General features: G+C 43.1%; 1 protein-coding gene across 1 annotated transcript in view; it reads right to left on the bottom strand.

The window, feature by feature from the left end:
- LOC146206511 (eukaryotic translation initiation factor 2-alpha kinase 3-like) overlaps positions 1-18349 on the bottom strand; it is an 80299-nt gene that overhangs the window by 4559 nt on the left and 57391 nt on the right. The window contains exons 15-18 of the mRNA XM_084591238.1: positions 14895-15044; positions 11981-12166; positions 9634-9735; positions 5208-5270 (exon numbers count right to left, since the gene is read on the bottom strand). Coding sequence (XP_084447364.1) covers positions 5208-5270; positions 9634-9735; positions 11981-12166; positions 14895-15044 — 501 coding nt within the window. The remainder of the gene's footprint in view (positions 1-5207; positions 5271-9633; positions 9736-11980; positions 12167-14894; positions 15045-18349) is intronic.

Below are 18349 nucleotides of genomic sequence, written 5' to 3'. Positions count from 1 at the left end.
AGAGGCCACAGTGACGCCTCATCTGGTTTCGGTCCAGCAGCACAAATAGGAATTGTTTGTTTCACCAGCACAACCCCATCCCCCTGCATTATTATTATTATTTCTTTTTTTTTCAGGCATGGCTCAAGTAGAATTTCCTTTTTGCATCTGGCAAGTAAGCAGCCCATGTCCTGTGGACCTCCTGCAACGATGTCCACTGTTCTAGCTAGTGGGTCATATGGTAACAATGATGTTCACTTGACTGCCCACATGAATGTGGCACAGGCCACAGTGTGCTGCCAAGAGGCATCACCCAGCACATTCCTCCGCGTCAGGGTCCCCTGCGTTTAATGGTTTACTGAGTGAAGAACTAACACATTGTTATGCTGGGTTGTGATACCTCAAGAAATGTGCCTTCCAGAAATAGGGGTTTCATACCCTGTGATTCTCACAATGTGCCAATATGCCAGACATGTAATGCTCCTTAATCACCATTACAGCAAGGAAGGCAATGAACTACAGTTACCTGACACTGTACCATGCCAATCTAGAAGCACGAATAATGACAGCATTCCTAATATAGTCTCCAGTGCTTCGTAGGCTCTAACCAAAGGTTCAAATCTAGACAAATATTATTCACTCATAGGACAAAACAATTGGAAATATGAAAAGCATAAAAAAGTGCATCAAAACAGTCGTTTCCTCATCTAACGTATTCAAACTGCTTTGCCAAGCAAAGCATTATTTTTACAGCCCTTCAGAATTCCTTATTCTAAAAATATCATCCACTTGTACTTGACTGAGATGCTTGACAAGGTATTCAAAGATTAGCATCTGTCCCGTATGTGCTTCTGATAGAATCGCCCTGAAAGGTATATCTGCTTTGTGCATTTTTGCACTAAAGAACACCGTCAAGGTGTCTTGACTTTTGTACCTTTAACCTTGAGGTAAAGCTGCATCATGTCCACCTCCTCTTTTTTTTACTTCACGAAAGTTCTTGTTAATGGCTCTCAACGCTTTTAAGGAACTGAAAAGCAAAAACTTGAAGATATGCCTTCAGATAAAGAAGGGGGTTTCTGGTGTTGGATTCCTCCAATTACAGAATAAAAGCATTGAGAGCCATGAACATTTCTATGGGCACAGCTGGCCCATCTGGGCAACAGTAGTGTCACTGCATCTTGCTTATGTCACAAATTGGTGTTGGTCCCTATACACTAGTAGTGGGGGCTCATTTATTTCTATATACAGGCTGATTATAGGAGGCGTGATTCCGTTCTCTCAACTGTAGGGTCGTCTGAGCAGCGTCACCTGGCGACAGATAGCGAACATATTGTAAAAATGAGTAAGAGTGCATTTAAAGCCTGCCATACTTGTTGCCTCAGTGGTGCATTGGATACGCATTACTAACCTGAGCACTTAGCGAATAAAATATATGTTCAAATTCTGTGTTTGCAACTTTTTTTCTGAATTTGTTTTTTGAATTGCAACATAAAAATAACCTACCAATATCTTTCCTGGAGGGGTTGTTCCCCTTTAGGTTGCATCATGTGATGCTTTTAATTCTTAATAGCCACAAAACCAGTCGTGAACACAGCCACGAGACAACAGCATGACAACGCTAACACTATCATTATTTTCAACGTAATCATTTCCTGCCTTTAGTGAGTGTATGTTACCTTTAGGTTGCGTTCAGACACACCTGCTGATAGGCAACCATGGGACAAGAAAGAAGTTGCGGGACCCTACCATTGAGGAGACGGAATTACGCTTATAGGAGACGTTCTGTATGCATAGCATAAAACATGCAGGCCTGAATTATTCACTGGATCTTGTCTTTTTAGGTGTAACAGCCATGCTGAACCGTACACTATGGATCCATAGTCTAAGAAAGAATGTACAACACAGCAATAAACATGCAAAAGACATGCCCTATCAGATCCCCAATGCTTCCTTCCAGTGAGAGCACTTTGAATATGTATGTTCAGAGGTTACGAGGTTTTCCTGAGAGCATTTATGTAAGATGCGAGTTCTTTATCAAATGTTATAATTAAAATTTATTTTCTCATTTTATAGACCTTTGCATTTTGAGCTCCCTAGGCACTGCCATATTATTCACTGTACAGTCGTGTTCACGACGTGCAAGCACTGTGGAAGCTGCAGCGAAACCGGTTTCAGACTGTCCAGAGAGGAGAAATTTCGACAACTCCCTCACCCGATGCAAAGGTCTATTGGTAGCATGGTTTATCGTAGGTACAGGGTAAGGTTGATCTGTAAGCCTCTATTCAGCGAGAAAAGAACAGCACCTGCTTTTTGTGGGTAACCTCAATCCTATTTTTGTCTGCCCAAATGTTAGTTGTATCTGCAGAATGCTGTGCACCAATCGTCCTTTTAACACCAATCATCATGGCTAAGAGATTCGTCGTGCATTCCAGAAACAAAGTGAAAAAAAAATAATTACTAAAATCTAAGCATGCAAATAAGAAATATTCCATTCACAAAATTCAAAATAAGGTCACACAGAACAAAGTTTCGTTCGTGAATCCCCCACCCAGTGTCAGCTGCACATTCAGACAGTATCATTTATCCATATACATGCCCATATACAGGATTTAAAGGCTCTACAACCAGTCTTCCAACCCTGACCCACCTTGAACCTCGCCACCTCTTCAGCTTTTCTCTTCACCACATCTCTGACCAAGGTGTGTGACCCAGCTTTCTGGTTCCTCTTTTTTCGTTACTTCCTCAAAGCAGTTTGATCAGTAGCTGCCACTCACCTCTAGCGTTATGACATTAGTTTTCATTCGGTTTCACAGTTATTTCCTGGTTTATGTCCCACTCGAAAAGCTTACAGCCCTTCAACACATATTTTGAATCCATTTCTTGAGTATAAAGGGAACGAAATACAAACTAGATGCAAAAGACATAAGAAAGGCAGTGCCCAATCTGACTACCACTTCAGTTCCATTGCCGAATATCGCCACGCTGTTCTAATACCATTCAGCTTGAAACAAACTTTTCTAAAGAAAATGAAAATATTAAATAACAGTATTTAGGTGATCTCCTTGGGTGCTGAGGCATCACTATGTCCCCATACTATGCATATAAAGAATGAGAACCACATGCTAGATTAATGTCGCAGAGCCTTTTTAAGATATATACCCATGAGGTACTCGTTTTTCCAGAACAAAGTTCCTCAAAAGGATTGAACACATCATCATCACCAGCAGCGGCAGCAGCAGCCGAACTATACCCATTGCAGGGCGAAGGCCTCTCCCATATTCCTGCAATTAACCCGATCCTATGCTAGGTGCATTCACTTGACCCCTGCAAACTTCCTAACCTTATCCGCTCACCTCACTTTCTGTCGCACACTGCTACGCTTTCCTTCCCTGCCAATCTAATTTCTTACCCTAAGCAACAATCGGTTGTCCTCTCTTTGCACTACATGTCATGCCCATGCCCATTTTTTCTTCTTGATTTTCACTAGAATATCATTAACTTGAATTATTTCTCTGGCCCACTCTGCATGCTTCCTATCTCATGTTATACTTACCATTTTTGGTTCAATAGCCCTCTGTGCTGTCCTTAGCTTAAGCAGAACCCTTTTCGTTAGCCTCCAAGTTTTAGCCCCATAGGTGAGTACAGGTAAGATGCAACTGTTATATACTTTCCTCTTGAGCAGTACCGGTAAGCTGCTAGTCATAATCTGCATAATCTTATTCTCCCGATTATTTCCTTTCACGCATGTGCCCTCTCGCCCATCACCATCGCCACAGGGAATTGAATCTCTTGCTTCGCGCCGCTGGCGCTCTCCACTGTTCCTGCTACTGAAGCACAAGAGCTTGCGAGCAACGGGGTGGCGGCGATGGGCACACACTGCTTGCCCCATGTCTTTTTTTTTTTGTCCTATTATTTTATGTTGATTTTGAGCATAAACTACTGTAGTGCCATGTTCCAAAAGCAAAAGCAGCGGAAGTTGCCAGGTAGATGCTGAAACATGGCGCAATGTACTGTGGGATTCACACGAATCCCCTGCCCCTATTATAGCGGCAGCGTGTAATTACATGCGAGTTACGCACGCTGATAGGGAGGTTGGTGGAGGAGAGAGCACACTGGCCACCCCCACTGCCTCCTTGTCTCCCGCAGCGATACCGCCACGGGTTTTCCCTTTCCCCCCCGGCATAACCCGGAGACCTTCTTCCCACCCAGTCCGAGACGAAGAGCGCGCCTGTCGCAACTCTCTTGGCATCTTTGGGGTAGTTGATCGCGCCGGGACGCGGTTATGATTTCCACCGGGGAGACCACCGCTATCACCGTGTTGACCGGTCACCGTACGCACCTACTACAACTGGCCGTCAGCGCAAAGCCATGCCAGGTGAGCAGAACACTCCTCTCACCTCCTTGCGTGTGCTTCCCCTTTTGGTGGGTTTTTATTTCACCGCCATATGCGAGAGGGATGTTCGCTCGCTATGGTGGTTGCATTTGAGTGTTGAGTCTTTGCCGCGTACTCGGGCATAATAAAGCCTGTTCGAGTACGTAACTCGGCATTTGACCCCTCTGGCCCAAACCAGCTGAGTGGCGACTTCTCGCATCACGGGTTGGAAGTCACCCCCCCCCCCCCCCCCCCCCCCTCCCGTGGCGCATTATTTCGAGAGTAACCCCCATAGTACACAACTTCAGTTGCTCATCGTGATCATAGACGTTCCTCTTGTATCAGTTCATGCTACGTCATCATGAAACTTACGGGGTTTTGCCAAATTTCCAGTTATTCGGCCCTAGCTAAAAGATAGTCAATGCTGCGAGTGCGCTATATCTAAGTCAAATTCTGCAGCATGTTCATTACATGGAGTTTTCAAATAAATTAAATTCAATGGGGCAGCATTGGGGAATTAAGAAACTTCGTAACATTGAGGAATTTGCTACGTGACGGTTCACTGCATAGAGGTTTAACTATGTTCTGTAGTGGAGTGTTACAGGTTAATTTATACCACCCGGGGTCCTTCATAGCCCATGTGTCACTTTGAAATGTTGAACCCTACATATCAATACTATGATTTGATGCGCAGAACACAATGGATAAGCTTATTTTTCAATTAAGTGAAATTATATACAGAGTGCCAACAGGCACAAACACTTAATTACGATATTTTTGAGATTTGATCCCCGTGTCCCCCTTTAAAGAAGAGATTCAATATATATGCATAAACAGCACTAAAAGCAGCTATTACCTCAGTTGCATAGGTCTTGACAAACTGTGGTGGAAACTTGAGCTGCTTGACACTCAGCAGTACCTGCATACATAAAAAGAAGTAAGTATCAGCAAACTTATCTAGTGGTAAATGGAAATCGTACACACACTGGCAAAAGAAAAACAGCCTTCAAGCTTGCATCAATGCAAGGTGAATATACTTCCGGCATGCGGCTTCATGCACAACACAAATCTAGGTAATCTTTCAATGGCCTAAATTAAAGTTATTATGACTGCACATAATTTGCAATACTGTACAACTATGGAGCAACAAATGCCCTGAAAATGATTACAAGCGCTACACTTTTGTTTTGTCAGGAAAATTTCAGGCAGACCTCACAGTATACCAACCGTCTTCGCAGCACAAGGTCTCCAAGTAGCATCAACCTATGCATCACAAGACATTTCAAAAATAGCCAGACAGACAGCCACTAGTATTCTTATAACTTCGTGCTTTTCCGGATTAAGAGCACTGAGCTTCATGTAACAAAACAGTGTCTTTACATCATTTCTGCCTGGTAGAAATACTAACGTTCTTATCATGGCAAAAGCCTTATATGTCTCATGCAATGCAGAACATGTCGTCAGAAGTAATGGTGCCAAAGGTTACGGGACAGGATGTTACGTCACAGTCAAAAATTAACTGTTGTTTCGCTTGGTTTGTGGGGTTTAACATCCCAAAGCGACTCAGGCTATCAGAAATGCTGCGGTAATCAGGTATAAAATGGACAAGGGTGTAGTATGTCACAAGAGCCAATAAAGGCCAGATATAAGGAAGTGTCACAGTATCACCACCTTTTTCCTGCTACTAATGTTTCGATACCAAACAAAGCATGCAAACAAATGTACTGTTGAACAACCCTAAATCACGTTATACACAGCCTGAAATAGAAAAGAATAGAAAAATCAAAACTTGCAAAATTATTTAACAAGTAGTATACTTTACTGCCACAAACGAGCAGATCTCAACCAGAAACAAGCTACTTGCCAGTGCCAAATACATATAGCTTTTATATTGACTCCATTACAGAAGCAGCAGAAGTTTTGTTATCATATCAATCTCTTTGAAATACAAATTGGACTGACATCGTTGACTTACACCTCAGACCAGTGAAATTTGTCCTAGACAAGCTAGTGCCCATACTAACCTTCATCTGCAACCTCTGCTTATCTTCTAGGAAACTTTCCTAAGCGACTCCAAATCGCAAAGGCAACTGTCACATATAAAAGTAGCGATAGAAACAATCTCTCAAATTATAGGCCAATATTAATCCTCCCCGGGGGTTTTTCCTAAAGGCATAGAAAAGCTAATTCATTCAAGAATTCTGAGAATTTCGCCATGGAAGGTTAACAGCTCATGCATTGCTTCAGCAGAAGAACATAATACTCCAAGGTTTCGAGAAAAAATTACCAACACTCGGCATCTACATAAATTTTTACAAGGCTTTCGATAGGACAAACCATGTGACATAACAAACAAAACTAAAGTGATATGGCGTCCAAGAAATCGCCCTCAACCTAATAAAAAGTTACCAGAATTATTGCCTCCAATTCGTCGCAATAAACTACACACAATCAACCCTTCTCCCAATTAATGCAGGTGTTCCGCAAGGCGGCATACTTAAGCCGCTACTTTTTAACCTATACTTCAAGCGATATTTTCCTTATCAGCCCGGAAACAAAATTCGTCCCATACTCCGATGATACTACCCTCTTCATCACTGCATCCACTACTTAAGAGCTGGCCTGAGACGGCAACTTCACATTAAGAAAATTACATGAATTAAGCATAAACAACTCATTTGCTATAAACGCAAAGAAAAAGAAAGCAATTCTGTTAAGAACTGAAAATAAGGCTGTACAATCTTTACCAGAATTGTTTCTAGTAAACACAAACATACTCTGTGTAAATGACATCAAATCTCTTGCATGCCTAACCTGGGACACTCACATCGAACAACTAAAGGCCAAATTCTCAAAAGCATGCGACGTTCTACATAAATTTACGCATGTCTTGTCTCAGAATATAAAACTACTATAATATATAACTCAATTTTCCCAAGTCATGTAACCTACGCTCATTTGGTATGAGGAACCACAACAGAAGCAAATATAAACAATATACAAACATTGCAAAAGAAAGCCTTTCATATTATAGCTAACCTTCCATATGGCTCCCATGCTAAAAATCTATATGTCGAACTCAAAACTGTGCTAGTAGAACAGCTATATATGAATACATTCTCGTGCTTCAGTATTGAAAAGCAATAAAGACACACACTAGAATATTAAGAGACATTGCAAACTTAAAACCTAATGCAAAATCAAGTCACTTCTTCACATCTCGCCCTGGTACACTCTGGCCAGCCACACGAATTATGATCAGCAAAGAATTGAACATTAGCTACCATCACTTCTGACCACAATATGTTCCTCAGATATTCATCCCCATTCCTTCAGGGCCGGAACTGGAAACTGCAGTGCACTGTATAAATCCTTTCTATTCAGTTTTAATGCCAAATACCTTGCCAGTATTTTGTCGTAAAATTCCTTACCTCTTGCAGAACTTTTTTTTTTTTTTTTTTTTTCAACAGCAGTTTGATGACGGAAAGTGTCCACCACAAAAAGAATATGTGAATGGTGAATGACTGTATTATTAGCACAATTTTATGGTGAGATTTCTTGTTCCTTCTGTATGTTCACCACTGAGTTGCTCGGATATGAATCTAATGAATGCACATGAACTGCACAAACGGCAGCTAGCCCACTGTGGCGATGGTGGACACCCGGCGGAAGCGACTAATGTGATGTCACATGAAAACTATGTATAATGAACAAGACCGAATTTAATAAGTGACAGAGTCAAATAGAAAATGAATATAACAAACAATGCCAAATATAATGAAGTATCATAATGGTATGTCATAAATAAAAATCTGATGGCTGTCAGTTGTCATAGCAACTGTGACACCAGCCGTTGTTGAGCCACAGAAGTGGTCAGTGGGACAGCACCATGCACAACAGAGACTCCTATGGCAGGAGTCTCTACTGATTCATGATCAGCCACTCGCAGTCTTTTTGGATCCGGAATAAAATGTGATGCTGCGAATGCCTCCCAGAGCTTGTCTTTGTGCTAGAGTATCTTCATCACATCAGGCTGCTTCTAGGTTGGAATACTTCATCATGAAGGCCGTTTTCATGAGGCGACCACTCTTGAAGTCATTAATAATTTCTACCTTTTTTCCTAACCCAAATGAACTGTGCAGACATTTATATGCTGCCATCAGCAATGCATAGCCTTGTGACTTTACGACGAACGATTAAACTGCAAATGTCCCACACAACGCTCAACAAGCACTTAGACCTATGTGCTACAATTAAGTGATGTGGGTGCGGTGCACAAGAAACTTGCAACAGCTGGAGACAAAAACCGGAGGTGGTAATTGGAGGGAGTTTGATGTTTACCACGATGGCGCTGTGCATGCCCAACTAGTTCGGTCTTGTGTCTGGTTAAAGTTCTATTTATATCATTAAAACCAAGAAAATAAATTTATTTTGAGCAGTATGATACAGAACAAGACAAATTTTGCAGAACTTTCTGCAGCACATTTCAATTAGTGAGTGCCATTAGCAAGCTTTTAAGCATGGGCATGCTTACGTAGCCGCACTTAAATGAAGAAAGACCAGCATGGCGTTGGTTTGGTTTAGCCCACTGCCAACATAAGTTAAGGTTTCTGCCTTACTCAAACAGTTGCACTTGCTGTGGGCACTGTTAAATGCTATTTCATGTTATATACACATATATACGAATTGCAAGAACAGCAGCTGTCTGCAGGAACCAAAACATCCACGAGCTGGCTGTGGCACCATATGCCTTATGCATATTGTCTCCTATGTTCAAGCTTCATCTAAGCAATATACAGTCGATCCTGCATATACAGAACCCGGATATATCGAATTATTGCTTATATTGATCTATCAGAATATCCCCTCGAAAACCTTATGCAAAAGTATAGGAGTGGTGTTTGCCCTTATCAAACTCCCTTGAAGTGGAACATTCCATATAACGAATTACGCGCTGTGCTCCTACAAGGAGCGTTTCTCCTAATGACGCCTCACGATCACTTTTCACTCATTGAGCCGGGCTGGCTACGCAGCCTTGGCTGCCTGCTGGCAGCGTTAACAATGTAAAACCGTGAGTCATGTTGCTGCATGGAGAGTGAGTGCACAGTATTCACACTTCAGGGTTACAGAGATGCTCATCTGCTGGCATTTTTATATATCACATAATCGCTACTATTTTGCAATCCCTTCAGATTTTATATATCTGGGATCAACTATAACATGCCATATTTGACTTCGTTATAAGCAGAGTTTAGCACACCAACTGCAACATTAAAACTCACCTGTATTCTCTCCATCTGAGTTGAAAATGGCCACAGTAGCTCAAAAAAGATCAGCCCCAGAGAGAAGATGTCTACTGACTGGTTGTATTTGAGACCATCAATCTACAAAAGAGACAAGAATGAAGTCCAATTAAACATGTGAAAAGAGGCTACCAACGCATGCTGCTAAACAGGAGCGCTGCAGGCAGTAGTACTACCTGCTATCCAAACCTAATAGATATGAAACAATGTTTAGCTCTAATGGTGTGCTTACTCACAAAAAAAAAAAATAAAAAGTCTGGAAATATGAGCTGCTCAAGAATCTAGTGACAGCACTGACAAGTCTTTTTTAGTGCCACATATGTACACACCTTAATATACTCCGACATAGTTCCTTAGGTATGGCAGGAAGAACTTCATGGCCTTTTAAGTTTGCCTCATAGTTTGCCAACCAGTAACTAAATTGGTCTGATTTGTGGGGTTTAACGCCCCAAGAGACTCAGGCTATGAGAGATACCGTAGTGGAGGACTCCGGAAGTCTCGACCCCTTGGGGTTCTTTAACATGCACTGGTATTGCACACCAGTACCCAAATTGCATGCTCAGCTAGAATTTTGAATACAGCCACTGACCATGCAGATACACTGCCAAACTGCCTTCAGTTAGAAGCCCCACACAGAGTGACAAGTGATGCACAGTCAACAACAGTTGTGAAGAACAGCCACCTATTCAATTTTGATCTCATTTCAAAAAATAGGTAGCAGTGTGAATCTTATTAAATTAAATTAAGTGGAGATATTAACCAATCAACATTTTTCAACGTCAAAACAGTGCTACTCTATCCCCCAAGTTAACTCAACAAAACACCCCAAAAATACCTATTTCCTGTGTGAAAACTAAAAAGCATTTCATAATGGCCACTTAAAAACCAACCTAAGGGCAATACCCTAGAGACGCACTGTTTCTATAACATGCGAGCCAGGTAGTTGAGATAACACCACTAAAGCTGCATGCTGGTTTCCACATGCGCAACATGTTTCTCTAATTTCAAAGGCTGGCTGGGTGGCTCTCACAAATGCTGCACACGTGCAGAACAGGAATGTGTGCCATCACCCTTGTGATGGCACGTATGCCGGAGCACCTGTGACTCAAAGGAAAGCAGCAGCAGATGAAGTGAGTGGACAGCTGGCAAAGTTGCAGCACATGTGCATCATTTTCACGGTGGCTGCTTTAATCTTGCACAATTCTAAACTACATTAGAATCTTCAAGCTGCATTCACTAAGATTTATGGGACAAGAAACAACAGAAACACAAGCCTCGGAGCCAACCCCCGCAACTGCATATTATACAGCATTGCCCACACACAATCTCTGATGTTCACAGTGGTGACAGAATTGCATCAATAGCTGCCACCAAACCTATGCTATGTGTGAACATGCAGGACGATGACTGGGCAATGTGCTCGAAGCTGCCTAATGTCATGGCGGTCAAGTGTTAGTGGAATATGCAGTTCTGCTTGGCTAGGCACAGAGGAGACCTTGAGAAATGCTTTGTGCCCGACACTCTTGCCAGATAGACGGACCAATATTTGTGGCAACGTAATAATAAATTTGGTTGTGGCTGTGCCAAATTCATTCTGATCTTCAGTTGCCATTCCATGTGCGCTCAACAGAGACTGAAAATGCCAGCACAGAGTAAAGCAGTACCGCGAGAAAATATCTGTAACTTGCCAACTCAAAAAATGTGTCAAGTGACAGAAAAGTAAAAACTCCTTAACTGGATCCCATGTAGCCCACTGAAAAACCTAACTTTAAATCTCGTACAGCTTAAATGCAAGCTGTCACTATTCACAACATGAAACCCTTCGTTCAGTGCTCTGTCTTCTTTTAGCAGATGCTTAGAGCTAGATAACGTCCACGACAGTGTCTGTAGGACACTTGTCCAAAAAAGTCATCCCACTGCCTTTCCACTGCAGGCAAACGGGGTCCAATGAATTCTCTGATTAATTTTATTTGTTTGTTTATTTCAAAGGTACAGCCAGCCTAAATTTAAGGCCTTAGGCAGAAATGGGCAATGCAAAAAAATTCAGACAAAACACAGTGTTCCCAACAGTGGTTATGCATGCAAAAATGGAAAGAAATCAGTCATACTTGTACATATGGTAGTAAAGAAAAGAGTACATCATCTGTCGTCCCCTCCCTCCCCAAAACAACACTAGAAAAATGTAATTCCAGAACTTGAGAACTGCCCTCCAATAACAAGTGCAAACCATTCTACACCAGTTGCATGCAAGATTGCCAAATAAAGAATCACTTCTAAATCATTCCATCTCCAGAAGGAAACCTCTACAACCCTTCAATGCACCCACCTGTTCTGGACTCATATAAAGTTGTGTGCCCACTTGGTCAGTAAGACGTGGCGACTTGCTGGAAAAGATGCCTTCTGAGGGTGCCTTCAAAGGTGTTGATACCACCGAGCCTCCAGTCAGTGCCGTGACCAAGCCAAAGTCACCAACTTTGATTGCATCGTCCATTGCAAAAAAAATATTCGAGGGCTGCGCCAGTTGAAAAAGAAAAGAGAAGAATGGTGAAGAAAAGTGTGTGAACAACACACAAAAAGTTCCTCCAAAGGAGGCTTCAGAAGTTTTTTTTTTTTTTTATTATTTTGTCCAGCAGACAAACATTAGCTAGTCGAACCCGGTTATATCGAACCCGAATATATCGAATTTTGGTTATATCGAACTCACGGAATATCCCCTTGAAAATCCCATGTCAAAGTATAGGAAAGCCGCGTCATATATCGAACTTAATTTCACCGGTCGTTCGATATATCGAACTCCGCACCACGCACTGGAAAGTGTGCCTTCCCCAAAGACGATCGCATCACCCTTGGCCGTTTGCCGCGTGACGTTTTCATGAGAGGGGACAGTTCAGCGATGGCTGGTCTGGGCAGCGCCGTGCCCATTCCTCAAAGGCGCGCACATCTGCAGTTATCGTTTCCCGCGCGCCAGCACATGACGTTTGCAAGCCATGTGCGTGGGTGTGCCCATTCTTTTGCCGAGCTATCTCTCTCCTTCAGCACGCGCTACGCATGCGCCAAGCCAGCTCAGCCCGTTTTCAGGCAGGCGTCGGATGCTTTCTCAAGCGTGTTTTGCGAACCCTCTATGGCGCCTGCGGACTAAAAAGCAGCAGCTTTTTTTTTTTTTCGAGTCATCTTTTCTTATCGTTGTGCGGTTCGGACATTAAGAAACGGCAGGCGCTTTTTTTTTTTTTTTTTTTTTTTTTTTTTTTGCGGGAGTCGTTTATTCTTGCATGTATGAATCATGAATCAACGAAAGCACGCAGTCAGCTGCTGCGATCATGACGCCCGCCCCAAGCGCGGTGGCCTGATAAATCGAACTAGGCCTGTGCAATCAAGCCATCACAGGCACCCTGCCAAGTTCGCTCCCCACCACCGCAGGAGCTATCAAAAGATAAACGCACCCCGACGTTAGTTATCGCTGCGCAGCATCGTGGCACGCTGCCAAGAAATGAGCTGTGGATGAGACGACCGAAACGGAGTGACGCTTGCCATGGACATGCAAGCGGAAACGCTCGCGATTTCTGTCGCCGTGGCGACACGGAAACCTTGTTTTGAGCTGCCGCGGTGGCTCAAGCAGCGAGAGGGAGGCAGTTCCAACAAGTTTGAAGTTTTTCGCTCTGTCGCTGCCGCTCGTCGCTGAGCTCGCTTGCATGTGAGCAAGCTGGCCTTAATGCATTTTTTTTTTCTTTCAAATTCTCGGTGCAAAAGTGGAGGGTGGGTTCATTATGCGAGTGGGTTGATTACACGACAAATACGATATCGTTTTTTTGCATCGTAAGTGCCGTCACAAGCAGATTTCTGTATATCGAATTATCGATATATCGAACTATTTCGCGATCCCCTCTGAGTTCTATATATCCGGGTTCGACTGCATATGCAAAGGGACACTAAGAACAACTCCCACTGTCCCGATTAAAAATTGATTCTCTAGCTCTTTCTGGCTGTGCTCATGTTTATCCAGTAGCCAAAGACGCATTCATTGGCAAAAAACACTGGACCTAAAGATCTCCTGCCAATCAATCCAAACTCACCAAAAAAGGATTGGTTACCACTGTTTTGAAGCGGATGGTATTGCAGCATAGTCCCTTTGTACCAGCCTAAATATTGATGTTAAAGCACACCTTTAATTAGTGAAACTGGCCAATGATCGCGACACCTGCATTTAATTATTTATTTATTTTTATTATTATAAAAGCCTCATTCTTGGTGACAGTAGTCTCTTTGTCGCTGCCTAAAACAGGGTGTCAATGCATATTTTCAACTTGTGAATTCAATCACGATTGTGACACCCACATTTAGTCTCTTTTTGGCTTTTATAAGAGTCATTCACGATGAAAGTCCCTGCTAAAAAATTGGTGTCGACGTATGCTTCCGATTTGTAAAATCGGCCAATGAGTGCGACATCTGGATTTCAATCTTTAAGTGTTTTCTAGTTTGTAAAGCTTCATTCTCGGTGGAAGCATCTCTTCAAGACTAGAATGCAGTAACCTTTCACCACAAGTCCACGTCAGTGATCCTTTGTTACAACTCTCTCTGCTTAGAGATCATAGAACCATTGTAGTGTCACCTCCCTTCTTACATATTTCTTTTTTTTTTACATCATTAAATCACACTTCAACAAGCTGTGAAACTACAACAGAACCACAACAAACAACCCCTACTTCACTGAAGGGTATTGTTTATGCACAAACAAAAATTCAAAGAGCATGTCTGAAATAAAGTTGATGTAATAAATACTGAAGCAATCTGAACAATCTGACATCAAATGCTTCAATGCACAAACATGATTTGCTCTCTTAAACCACAAAGTTTCATTACACTTTTAAAGGCACATATTGAAGTCAACACTAAAATTACTTGACAAGAGGAAATAGGCAAAGAATTAGTACAATGAAAATGATGAAAGAGGGTTACCTATTGTGCCACTAGTGAAACCAGAAAACAAACCTTTTGGAAGTTTAAATCAAAGATCAGTAATGAATTAAAAAATATGTGAAACCAAAAAAAAAAAAAAATTCAGTCAGTTAAGAAGTTGCTTTACTCATTTGTGCAGCTCTGAACGTTGAAGCGTGAGAACTGCACTTGGGTTATAAACGCATGGACAGACCTTACCACACACACTTTTAGTCTCGTGATCTGGCCGCCAAGCGGCCACCTCAAAGAAACACAAAGTATGAAATGCTCTTGCAGTATCAACGCACCTTGAGGTCTCTGTGAATGAGGCCATTATCATGGACATACTCAACAGCGCTGACAATTTGGTAGAATATGTCAAGGACAGACTCATAGTTTCGATCAGTGGAGTGATCACGCAACCATTCCTTAAGGCTTTCTTTTTTGCACAGCTGCATCTGAAAGGAGAAACAGAGAATTCAAGTTTTCTTAGCAAATCAATAAAGCACGCCAGTTTCAACATAACTATGCCCAAACTATAGATAGTGCGGGCACATTCATTTGCCCACTACGCTTTGCAGCATCATTAGAGCAAGGTCCACATAACAGCAAAGGTAATTGGGCAAAGAAAACCGAGACACACTTTAAGAAAACTGTGAGCCACGTAACTAATTTTATATAGGCCCTTGCAAAGCGCCGGCCATGACATCGGTAGCAGGTTTCCTAAGTACAACTGGTAGTGAAGCCGGCCGTTCACCGTGTGTTCTCAAACACCCATGCATCATATACCTCACACATACACCCTTTTCCACAATGTTTACACTGCGACATAAAAAGCACCCACTACTAATGTACTACGACAAAAGCTTTGAGGCTTCACCAGGAACAATTTGCATTTCGGTAAATATTCAAGCACCAAACAAAATGCACCAAAGACAGGATTTACGTATCCCTAGCTCGGCAGGCAACATTATTGAGAGTGCACTGTTTGGTATCATTTCGCATTAGCAGGCAGTTGGTAATTCCTATGTTATTTTTATATGAATATATATGAAGCAAACGGCTGGAGGCACAGGACTCAATAAACCAAGCAAGCCACTCGGAGCTCCTAATATACAGATATAACATCCTGTAAGGTGCTTGTTGAGTGTTAGTTCAAATATTTCTGGGTGTGTTCCAAAGCGCTTAGGCTTTATTATGCATAGAGTTTAAAAAGGCGAAGCACTCATTTAAAGGGAAACTGCACTGGTTTTAGAATTTGATGCGCTTCAGAGGGTCGAATCTGCAGGGTTTGTATGTTAAGTATACGAAATATTTTGGCTTTAGCTTTTGAAACAGTGGCGTAATCATCGATTAAAGGTGCTACCGTGTTCAGGCTTTTCCGCAGTGCACGGCGCTGGAGGGGGGATGTCAGTAGCAGACGACAGGAGTACGACAGGCGGTAGTGACGTCAAGGACGGCGTCTACCTCTCTTCCGCTTCTATTGCCCGAGCAGGCCTTGCAACACCTGTCGCTTGCAGGCTACGCAGTGCAACCTTTTTCTTGTCTCGCGCTTGTTTTCTTCTTGCGAACGTTACCGCAAGCTTTTTCACTGCATCTTGCACCATTCTTCACGAAAAGAACGACCATGCCGTGGTTCTGCGCAGCCTATGGCTGCACGAACACTGGCGGCCGAGAGGATGTCGCGTTTCATAAATTCCCAAAGGAGCGCAAGCTATCGGCGCAGTGGGTTGCCGCGGTCAAGAGGAAGGATTTCACGCCTACAAAATCGTCGGTGATCTGCTCAGATCATTTTCGCGACAGTGACTATCACCAAAGCTTGTCGTTGATGCGATCTTTTGGGATACCGATCAAATCTGCGCGATTGAAAACCAGGGCTGTGCCTTCTGTCTTCGCACAACAAGAGCACCTCTCCGCCGCCAAGAGCTGCTTTCGCAAAAAGAAGAAAACTCGAAGTAAGAGGGCCAATACATCATATTGCTCTTCTGTTCTGTTTATGTTTTTGTTCTGTGGGGCAGATGGGTGGCCGGGCAGATGAAGGCACAGGTGAAAGTAAAACTATTCAGCATTGGCACCCGCTGACGCGGCTGGAAAACTGTGAGAAGTAATGTCAGAGAGTAGGACTTTTTAAGAGGAAGGAGTGGGTAATTAGTGGGATGTGAGGAGCGCCATACCTTCTCCACGCGCTCATGCATAGCCAGGAACCCCAACGCCGCACCCAGTGCACGAAGTGCGCGCCGTGCTTCGTAACTTGAACCGGGAGAGCGTGAACGACCGCGTCGGACTGGGGCGCGTTATATATCTCTGTCAGTGGAACAAGGACACACGCTAAACTTGCAACTGAATTTTACTCCGAAGAGGATGCGTTTATGCATGTTTTTATCTTCCTTGGTTGCACCTGGATAAAGATAAAAAAATGCGTATAAACCCGTTCTTTCCGGAGTAAAATTCAGTCGCAAGTCTAGTGTGTGTCTTGTCCCCCTGCCTTCTGGGGTCATCTTTTTTTTGAGCTACCCACTGTCAGACTCATTTCAACAACTATCCCAATTAAGAAAAGAAATCGGGGCAGCTTGATGTCTGTGGTCGAAGTCGCGATGTTAAGCGCAGCTAAATGAAGTGTGCTAAACTCGCGACATGACAGCGCGTGACTGCCGATAGCTGTCCTAGCGTTTCGGTATTTTTATCGGTGTTCTAAATGGGATTTCGCGTGCGCAGCAAGGCAGCGGCCTGGCTTCTCGTCGGATACCGCGCTCCCGCGTTAATTTGCTAAATCCCGCCAGAATAAAATGTATACGTACTCGAGGTTGCGGGAGCTGAGAGCATGACTTTTGCTGCTCTTGCCGACATATAAATGACTAAATTCACGCAACAAAACTGGGGCGACGGCTCGTCTGGATGAATTAATTTGTTTACAATCGGCACATCAAGCGCATTGACGTGACACTGCTTCGTTCGAGTCAGGCAGGAGATTTAAGGCACGAGTAACGCAGATATGTTCAATTGAGAGCGGATCACAGGCGCATACAGCAGTGCAGCGCAGCGGTACGTAACGGTGTGAATTTCCCATGCGCTGTCTCCTCGCTCGTCATGTCGCCGCTGCCGCCAGTGTCACCTTGTTCCGAAGCCGCCGCTGGTTCGAACAAGTACGGCTCAATATCATATTCCCCTGAGCAGCGTGATCATTGCATGATCAGTGGCATACATCCACAGAAAAGCACGTGTGTGAATGTACAATCGCTTGGACCGCCGCTACCACTCAATGGCACGCCGTCATTGACGTTACGGCGCGCTTGACCAATCAGAGGCAAGAGCGCCACTTTCAAAACGCTCCACGGCGTTGGTGCACGTTTTTCTGATGAAAAAGTAGTTAGCGGTCACTTATGACTAAATTTAACGTCGTATTCATGTTCAGGGGGTCGTAAACTATATATCTGTATTCCGAACTCTTTTTTTAAAAAAAGTGATGCAGCTGCCCTTTAATTGCATTTCATCCATTTACAACCATATATGCTGTGAAATGCATCATCAGGATGAGTGCATCTCATATGCAGAAACACTTAATGCTACGGCGTCTGGTGACAAAACTGCACATTCCAAAAGGAAAAACTCGGGGAATACCTAAGCTCCACATTATGGGCACTCCACATGAGAATTAACGGGACCCTTCAGCAGCCTGGAGTGTGGAGTTCAACTTTTTGCATTTACTTTATATTTTCTTTTTATGTGCTTCTAACTATGCGACAAACCGCTTAAACCATCGCAA

Source organism: Amblyomma maculatum, chromosome 1 (assembly GCF_055883805.1).
Source record: "Amblyomma maculatum isolate TAMU_Amacu chromosome 1, ASM5588380v1, whole genome shotgun sequence".
NCBI lineage: Eukaryota > Metazoa > Arthropoda > Arachnida > Ixodida > Ixodidae > Amblyomma > Amblyomma maculatum.
Note: the sequence above shows the minus strand (reverse complement) of the source record. Positions and strands in the feature narration are given on the sequence as shown.